The sequence below is a fragment of the Corticium candelabrum genome, chromosome 2 (assembly GCF_963422355.1).
Source record: "Corticium candelabrum chromosome 2, ooCorCand1.1, whole genome shotgun sequence".
In the NCBI taxonomy this organism is placed as follows: domain Eukaryota; kingdom Metazoa; phylum Porifera; class Homoscleromorpha; order Homosclerophorida; family Plakinidae; genus Corticium; species Corticium candelabrum.
Window position 1 is genome coordinate 8,541,059 of NC_085086.1, and position 10,000 is coordinate 8,551,058.

The following is a 10,000-nucleotide window of genomic DNA, read 5'->3' on the forward strand; positions in this document are numbered from 1 at the left end:
ATTTCCAATTCGGTAGAGATCTGATGAGCTGTATTATGAAATTTGAGTGCGAGAGAAGAAGGTTTAAATTGGCAAGAAAATCTAGAAACAGCGAACTCCTTTAATGACTAGATAACCATGGGATCAGCGTGCGAGCAAGATTTGGTGGAGTTGCAAAACACCGTCTTGGAGAGATGCAAGATGAGAAAGACACAGACAGGTGCAGACACACGGAGACAGGGACACAGACATCCATGCATTTACGCACTTATGCACGCACACACACACACACGCAAACACACACACACAGACACACACACAAACAAACAAACAAACAAACAAACAAACAACACAAATATATGTACACACAAGCACGCGCAAACACACATACACAAACAAACAAACAAACAAACAAACACGGAGGTCCCTTTCTTACAGTATATAAATAACAGATAAGCGCAGCGTATTTGAGCAAAGCTTTTTTCTCTTTCCTACGTCACGTGATGACAGCAAATCGGCATATTTTAAATTACAACATTTATTATTGAATTATTACAAAATACTATCGCTGTTGTTGCTATTTCAATTGTGATGTTATTATCAAAGATATAGTAACTACTATTGTCTATTCTCATATTATTTGTGTTGTTTGCAGGAGCTTGCGGGGCCTTTCTCGAATGTGACGCGAATGCATTGTGTACGCCGGAAAATCAGTGCAAATGTAGAGCAAACCTTGGATTTGAAGGAGACGGTACAACATGTTTGTTTGGTGAGGAAATATTGCATGCATAATTGAACAAAAAGAAACCGTCCAATAAGAGTAATATCCGAGTATAGCAATCTAATTTGTAAAATTAATGTGTAAATTATATATACAAATATTTAATAAATATTAATCTTTAAAGTCAATTTGTAATAAACAACATTAATATGTTTATATTAAATTTTATTAAATATATTATGATTTAAGTTTTCAAGTAAATAAAACAATTTTTAAAAATCCCCATTAATTAACAATTATTTTCATAACTACCTAAAATTTCAAAAAATTTGCAATCTGTATTTAAATTATATAAATTAAAAATAGCTTACACGTACAACATTTTGAGATTTATTCGATTTCAGATCCTTGTTCTGAGGAACACCACAATTGCACCGATTACGAAGACTGCAAACCATCCGGCAACACTTTCACTTGCGTTTGCAAGAGGGGATACAGGAGAGAGAACAACACATGCGTACAGTCGGACCCGTGTGCGCCAGGCGCTCACGACTGCCACAAAGACGCTGTATGTCAAAGAGGACCCAATGGAACCTATGTTTGCAAATGCTTCCCGAACTTCGTCGGAAACGGGAAAGTTTGCGTAGGTAAATGATGTTAACACAACCATCATTGCTATTTCGAAGATAATTAGACTTGGTTTTTTCTTTAAACAGATACAACTGAATGTCACAACCATGCAACTTTGATTAGCAATAAATGCGTTTGCAACCGTGGATACGTCGGTAATGGTGCATTTTGTTGTCTAAAGGGTAAGACGTGGACGTCTTGCAGTAGTTAATAATGTGACGTGCATGATCCATTTTGTATTCTACCCTTTGCAGTTAGCTAGAAAGGGTACCGTACAGGTTTTGGGTTTAGGAGATTTACAAGAAAAGGTAACAAAGCGCGCGCGCAAACACACACACACACACACACACACACACACACACACACACACACAAAACGCACGCATGCACGCACGCACGCATGCACACACAGATACACAAACGCAGACACTGACACACACACACACACACACACACACACACACACACACACACACACACACACACACACACACACACACACACACACACACACACACAAACACACCAGTTGTGTCGTTTAGACACAATGAGCCAAAATCATTCTACTTGTATTATTTAAATAGCGCATATTGGATAAGTGGGTTTTGTGCAATCTTCTTTACTTCTTAAAATAGTAAAATATATCGTAACTTTAAAAATGATTGCTTAATATTTCCATTTTAGAATTTAAAGACAAGTTAGTTGTGCTGGGAAATTCTGTTATTCTGAACCTTGACACCGAATGTATTGGACCATTTCTGCCATTCACCACATTTCAATGGTTCCACGACAAGTCCAATACGGCCATCGGCGCAAAGAAGAAGTCTTTTTACGCGCTCCGACCAGGTAACACCTCGTTGGCCATCACAGCTATCAAAACTAAGCATTTGGGAGAGTACACGGTCAGAATTGTCGTGGCCTCTATTTCGTACGAGCTCTCTGCGAGGATAGATCTGAGGCCAGTAACAGGAAGATGTGGTGAGGGTAACCTTAAATATTTTAATGTTTAAAAATTTATATTAATTTTCAAAAATTATAAATGAAATTTAAATAATTAACAATTAATTCTGGTTTCCTAATTATTAATAAAATTTTGAAACTTTTCTCTAAAAAATAAATAGATGTAGGGATTGTATACAAAGCAACAGAAACAAGATCTATAGATAATTTGAACCAAAGCCAGACATCATTAGTGAACCCTTCCAACCCTCAAAATGTGTAATGTAGGGAATGGGGGTTGGAAGGATTCGCTAATGATTTCTGGCTTTGGTTCATATTATCTATCGATCTTGTTTCTGTTACTTTGTATACAATTCCTAAATCTATTTAATTTTTAGAGAAAAAGTTTTTAAAATTCTAGTTTGGTAAGTTTTAGGAGCGCAAAAGCGCGCAACATATACCTATGGTGTATGTGTCTTCACTAGGGCCTGTACGTCTTTTCTAGGCATGTCTAAGATTTAGCGCGTTTTCATTAGCGTTAATTAAACCTGTTTATTCATGCATGTAACAGCTTTCGTGAGACATGATTCAGAGGTAGTTTACTCAAGCTCAAGCTAAGTCTACGGGGTAGATACGGAACCATGGTATCCTAGCGAACGTTGCACGAATATAGATCCTAATTTTTTAGTGTCTTTGCATTGCTCTTTCCTCCGTGCGTGCATAATCGAATATGCAACGGGAGTTGGAATAGAACTTGGCCTAGTAGTCAAATCCAAAAATTATCTCATACGGGATATGCATTCCAAATAATGGGTTTCCGCATAAATTGCTCTGTGTACGTAATCATTTGTCAAATTTTGCCCCTGTGTACAACGCAGATCGCAAACAATTTCAGACTAGACCGGACAATGGCAAACATGATCGAATTGCACAGTTCTGGTGGTAGACTCTTAAATAAACTCTTTGGGCCTAGTTGATTGGCGCTTCGTCCATTGTCTCTGGTTGCCATGGACAAGCATCGCAAATAATGCTCTGTGATTGGCCCGAACTGTGCAACAGCGTTGATGGCGGTCAAAGGACCAAATCTTCTTGAAAGAAACACAAAGTTTTTAACATTCCTTTTGGTTTCTCTAATCAACAAAAGAATAGAGTTCGGTAATTCTAAAGCGCTTTCTAGAGTTTCACAGCTGTACATAACGTAAAAAAGGAGATATCCGTGGAGAAGAAAAAGAAAATTCAAAACAAAATTGGCGCATGGGCCTCCGAGGCTAGCAACTGTTTTCTAGGTTGTTAGATGATTACAAAATGTGCAAAAATTTCATTTCGTTAATTTCGAGAAATTTTATTCTACATTTACTATGTTTTCTAAGCGTGCAGAAAGACGACCACGCCCCCACCATACCTAATACCTGGGCAATCCCTAGATACAAAAATGGTACTACCGTACCCTGTGATTAGAAAAATTATTATAATGACAGAACACAATACAAAACAATAAATAAACAGCATGTAGACAAGCAGTAGCTAGATGAACAAATTGAAGACAAACAAACATACTAGCAAATTCAATACTAAAGAACACAAAATGAAGCAAACGACAAATATACATAACAAGCTGGTAGACAAACAGACAAGGGAACGGGCAAACAAACACGAAAAAACAAAAGCAGACAAGGGAACGGGCATACAAACACACAAACAAATTACCAGACAAGGAAACAGGCAGACAAACACACAAAATCATACAAACAAGTAGACAAACAAACATACAAACATGTAGACAATCAAACATATAAACAAGTAGACAGACAAACGTACAAATGAGTAGAAAAATTAAATACAAAAAGGTTTTTCAAAAACAATTTTTTAAAAATTTGTCGTTTGCATGCAGGTTTAGTGTATAACAATTTTTGTTCGAGTTTTTCAAAATACGAAATTACAATGGCCTGAGAACGTCGGCAATCGCAAACATGAATTACAACTTTCTGGCAAAACTCTTTGGCAACCGCCATGTCTGTAGAACTCTGCCCCTTTGCAACTCTGCAAAAGACCTGTTTGAGTGATTTGAGTACAGACGTGACAGTATGGAAAGAACCAGTGCAAGTCAGTTGGTTTCTATTTGCCACTCTAGGGTATGTGCAATAGTAAACTGGTCAGGTTTGGAGGGGTCAGGTCCCTCCAGGGCCTCTATTCATGCAACCAATGATTTCTATCAAAACTCTGAAATGACGCATAGTGCATATGTCAGATGTGTACAGTGCTATGCTATCCCAAAGTAAAAATCGAATTAATATTAACTACTGCTGCCATCCCTACATAATTAAGGAGTGCTAGGGTACTCTCCCTATATCAAATAACTGTATTGAAATATATATATATATATATATATATATATATATATATATATATATATAAAGGAGAGGTGTCTGTCTGTCTGTCTGTAAGGGTTTTCACAAAAACGGCAAGTCCGATCTCAGCCGAATTTGGCTCGCGTACGCCAAATTCATTGGAGTCGAAAGTGAGATCGTGGTCGTCTTCCTCAATTCGCCATTTTTCCTGTCGATCGCACTCGCTTCCGCCCCCGCGCGAATATTTCTGCAACGGCGCATCGTATCTCCACCAAATTTAGACTGCCCGTTCCTGACGTCGGACGGTAGGCGCCGATCATGTCGTGTCTTGCAGATCAGATGAGTCGTGACTTCGTCTAACTGCACGTGACTTCATTTCATTCAACGGGACAGCGCAATATCCGGGAATGCTATACGATTGCAAGTGTATACGCGACATTCCTCGTTGTTTTTAATGCCTCCGAAGAGACGGAAGACCATATTTTCATCCGCTGCTGCAGCCAGTTTAGATACTTTCACTTATAATCTCTACCTCTAAATGCGACCTGTCTCTCTCCACTTCCGTGTGGCATTGGCCCTATGACAAACGTGTGTGTCAACTGCGGCGCTATGAAGTGGAAAGGAGAAGCACCTGGCATGTGTTGTCCCCGGGCGAAGCCGGGCATTGGAGCTTATTCTTAATAAATTTCTAAATAATTTTGCATCGCACGTTTACAGCATTTGCTGTGTCTAACCGTGCTGTCTATGTACTTGTAGGATGTGGACACTCCGGAAAAATAAATGCTCGCATATCCGTTGGCGGAAACGAAGCGAAACCGGGCGAGTTTCCGTGGCAGGTCATGCTGTGTGGCAATGATGGCGTATTTTGTGGCGGCGTCATGATCAGCAAGTGCTGCATTCTGACTGCAGCCCATTGCGTCACGGGCAGTGGGGCACAGAGCGCGTTCAAAAACAAGATGAAAGCCTTGCAGGTCTGTCTCGGACGAAGGTGCGGAGATTGCAGCAACGGTGTCTACTCCAAAAAAGCAGAAAAGGATAAAGAAAAGCTTCAGTGCTTTAAAGTTCATCGCATTCACGTTCACCAAGCGTACAATCAAGAGACCTTCGAGCACGACATCGCACTGCTTCAACTCAAATCGCCCAAATGCATCAAATGCAGAGATGAAAGCGCAAAACCCATCTGTCTGCCAGTATTGTCTAGAGACTCTCACTACATCGCAGACGGCAAGAAGGCATGGGTTATAGGATGGGGAGAAATCCGGTCATGTGAAGGCGTAGCCGCATGCTTGAGAAAAGCCACAACTACGCTCGTACCGCGATCGCAATGCAGAGCCCATTACGCACGCCAGCACAGGCCGGCAAACGTGACAAAAGATATGATGTGCGCGGAAGACGACGTGGGACCGTGTCAGGGAGACAGCGGCGGACCTCTGATGGTAAAAAACCGCGATTTTGAGCACAGGTATGTCCTCGCCGGTTTGGTCAGTTGGGGAAGTGACTGCGGCAAGGCGAATTCGTTTGGTGTCTACACGAAGATAACGCGTTATCTCGACTGGATCTATGCCACTTGTAGCGATTGGAACTAGTAGAGACATGCAGTGCGGACTGTTTTTCTCTAGACATAGAGAAGAATGAGTTGAGACATGCGGGAGGGGTCTGGTTACGCGAGTCTTGTTATAGCTTATGACGCCATTTTCGTAGTAGAACGATGATGTGCAAATGGACAATAGCGTAAGAGTAACTTGTCATTACAGAATAACGTTTGCGTCGCATTATGGCACAAAGAAATATACATGGTCGAAGCATAGATATGAGGCATATTAGCTAAACACAGTGCGAAAAATAGGAAATTATTTTGGCTCCGACAGACTGAGCCTAAGTAGGACATATTCTTGTACGGTACGTGCTACATGAACTGCCTAAGCGCCTTCCTTACTGAAGCCTTTTAGCATGTATTTTTGATAATCAACTTGTTAAGGCAGCTGAGGTTTTCTTTGGATAAAGCATGCTAGGAGGCACCCAAGTTCATGAAATTAACCATTTGAAAGGCCATCACGTGCTAACAGAAAAAGTTTACACTATCCTAGACTGGTATGTGTGGATGTTTCGTCCAAACACGTTCTAACACTGGTGCAGTATTTGGTCGGACAAATAGCACATTTGGTGAGCCATTGTCATATGTCCTTCCGTTACTTTCTACACTGCTACAAGAATGTATGGCCTAATGACAATCCATGCTAGCACACGTCTATAATTATAAACAATATCTTCAACTAATTAGCTAAGACTGATGAATCACCCGAATTTGGGTGTGATCAGTAGAAGCATATAGATGCCGTTTGTTTATATGCAAAATTGGAGAATGAATTATGCATGGACTTTGCTCTAGAGGAACTAGAGACCGGCACGAGTGACTATATTGCGTTTGTACAATTTTTAGTATAATAATCAGTAACTGAAGTATGTTTACATCTTCGCTTTCATAGCTGTTATCCTTCTGAAAGCCATGATAAATTATTATTGTAGGGGAGTAATACAAATTTGGACCTCACTTTGTTTCTATATCTATAGAAAAGCGTGGTACTTTTCAAAATCTATCTAGACTGACTGTTGTTTCAAGTGACCAAAAAGACCAGGACACTGCAGAAATACTCTATTCTCGAGCCAGTCTCTTCCCGCCCCGCACATCCCCGAGTTGTCACTCTACGGCAAAAATTGACAATCAGGGGAATGCATAGGCGGGGAGAAATTGGCTTCACTCAAGAAATGCTGTACAATAGTAAAAAGAGATGGCGCATACGCGACATACATGTGACTGCTGTTAGTTTCCGTATAATTAATGTGAACCACGAATTTTCAAAGTGCAAACAGATTGTGTGTGTGTGTGTGTGTGTGTGTGTGTGTGTGTGTGTGTGTTTGTTCGTACGAAAGGGTCTACAATACGGCAAGTCTGATCAAACCGAATTTGGCTCGCGCGCGCCGAATCCATAGAGGTCAAAAGAGAAGCTGTCGTTGTCTTCCGAACATCTCCCACTATGACGTGATTTCCTGCTGATGAAAACAGCTGAAATTCTTCATGAAAGTAATAAAAAATTGTTAGAACGGGATACTCTTGCAAAAACTTAAATTTCCATACAACGTTAAATTATTAATTAATTTTATGAGAATTCTGTCTGTGGCTGCCAATTCTGTAAATGAGATATACTTTATGAATGCATACATTGATTTACTAACAACTAACAATCTATTATGCCCGTGCGGAAAACAGGATGGCGTGTTTGTTGATATGCCTTGCTTCTTACAACAAGGCGTAATTCCATATGACTAAGATGTTAAAGTATTTTCTAACTTTTATTTTAGTTTGGTTAATTTTTCTTTTTCAATTTTTGTGAATCGTGGTGTAGTTTTTAATGAATTTAAGACAAGACAATGTCACACAAGCCTAGTTGAACGAGTAGACCAATTTGTAACAACCACATTATAGCAAAAAATCATGACAAATACAATACTTCTTATATAGAGGCAGTGTGTCTTATGTCTCATAATCAAAGTTTAACTGACACATCAAGGATTTAGCTACTTATCGTTATCAGAACGGATATACAATTTTATAAATGGTTTACGATTTCGTGTTAAAAAACCTATTATTAATACAAACTAAATATAGTTGATAACTACTTTAAGTTAACTGCATAAAGCAGAAAGAGCCAACTGAAAACACAAAGTACTCATGGATTTTTTCTGTGCAAACACTTAATTTCTGTTGTCTTAGCAACCTTTCGTTCTATTGCGTGTCTAAGATGGAGTTATCAAGAAGACTATTGTTACAGTCATCCCAATCTCTAAGGGTGTGTACGCGAAACGCTCTAATAAACCCTCAAAAATCTGCCACTGTTTATTGCACTTGTCAGACAAGAGATTAGAAAATTAGAGTAACACGTTTACACCTACACTTTTGATATCAATAGACGACGTAATCATGGCTAGGCGTTTGGCGCAGCTGCTTCTGACGTGCCTTGTACTCGTTTCAAGTAAGAATTTATAAACTTTAATTTTCTAATCACCAACAACATGGTATAATTCATCACACCGCGAGTTAGCAATAGCACGGTAGACGACACTACGCGAAAAGGTTGCGACTCTCTGAAAGAGCGAGATGACAGTTGCAATGTTGAGCCCCCAAACATAATTAACCACGTTTCGTAGATTATTTCCAGAGAGCAAAACTGCTGTATTTCCTTTTCTCCATTCATCACCATCATTGTCCAGTGCTGATCATCACCGGATGCGTAAGCGGCAGATCAATCCTAGCACCGCCCCATGAACCAGCTTTCAGCCTGGAAGTTTCTTCCATACGATTGACTATAAGATTCTTTACAGGTTTTGGATCTTTGGAGCAAGAACGAATCATCAACCTTCATGACGAGACGAATGTTGTCACCGGATCAGACAGTGTGGGTGACGAGTTCAGGATACAAACAGGTAGAGTACAAGCCGTTTCAAGTCTGTAGTGCATGTCCTATCACCTGATGTTTGGTATCGACGTGTAGAACATGAAGACGACCGCACAAGCTCGCGAAATAAGCGAGCAGTAGATTATCAAGTGCCGGGGGTGACAGCCCGACAGGATGGTGAGACGAGAATTGTGAAATGGGGCAACGCGTCCGGACCCTTTGTCATCTCCAAGTACAACATCTACCGCACGTTCACAACTCTCGTACCATTTGATGTCACTCGTTTGGAACCGATTGCTACCGTGGCGGCGGGACCGAATAGACAGTGGAGAGACGACTGTCGGACGAGCGAAGCGTCGGTGCGCTATGCGGTGATCGCAGTTGACGTCAGCACTAGGGAGCATACAGAGGACGTTGTTCCATCACCGCTTCTGCCGTTGGTGGGATCGTTTGATAATGTGGGAGACATTAAGTATCCGGTGCCTGATTTTGTGCGGTGTTGCGTTGTTTGTCATGATATTGCGTTTGATCCGAATTTGCAAGAGTTTCTGCTTGTCTATGATTGTGATGATGACGGGGATGGATATGGAGACGACGTGTTTGCGGTCAGACTTGATTCGTTTGGCAATAATATTGTTTTTGCTCATCGCGTTAGTGCGACAGTAACAGGTTCGGTCGTTTTCATAGTGTACACTGTGTACTGTATCTGACATACTTTCTAACCATACGCAGACATGCGTTAGAATTTGAGTTTTACAAGCAAGCAGGAATACTCGCGCCCACACAATTTGACAAACACGCTTGTACGTATGCACAGAGTCACACACACACACACACACACACACACACACACACACACACACACACACACACACACACACACACACACACACACACACACACACACACACACACACACGCACGCACGCA

The 10,000-nt window shown here is 40.6% G+C and overlaps 2 protein-coding genes across 2 annotated transcripts in view; both read left to right on the top strand.

Annotated features, from left to right (window-relative positions):
• LOC134176468 (uncharacterized) overlaps positions 1-6,413 on the top strand; it is an 8,979-nt gene extending 2,566 nt beyond the window's left edge. Inside the window, exons 4-8 of the mRNA XM_062643138.1 lie at positions 635-748; positions 1,105-1,347; positions 1,417-1,512; positions 2,014-2,307; positions 5,373-6,413. Of these exons, the coding sequence (XP_062499122.1) occupies positions 635-748; positions 1,105-1,347; positions 1,417-1,512; positions 2,014-2,307; positions 5,373-6,202 (1,577 nt within the window). The 3' untranslated portion in view covers positions 6,203-6,413. The remainder of the gene's footprint in view (positions 1-634; positions 749-1,104; positions 1,348-1,416; positions 1,513-2,013; positions 2,308-5,372) is intronic.
• A 2,182-nt stretch (positions 6,414-8,595) lies between these two features.
• Positions 8,596-10,000, top strand: part of LOC134176470 (uncharacterized) — a 10,347-nt gene continuing 8,942 nt past the window's right edge. The window contains exons 1-3 of the mRNA XM_062643139.1: positions 8,596-8,647; positions 8,997-9,098; positions 9,167-9,739. Of these exons, the coding sequence (XP_062499123.1) occupies positions 8,596-8,647; positions 8,997-9,098; positions 9,167-9,739 (727 nt within the window). The remainder of the gene's footprint in view (positions 8,648-8,996; positions 9,099-9,166; positions 9,740-10,000) is intronic.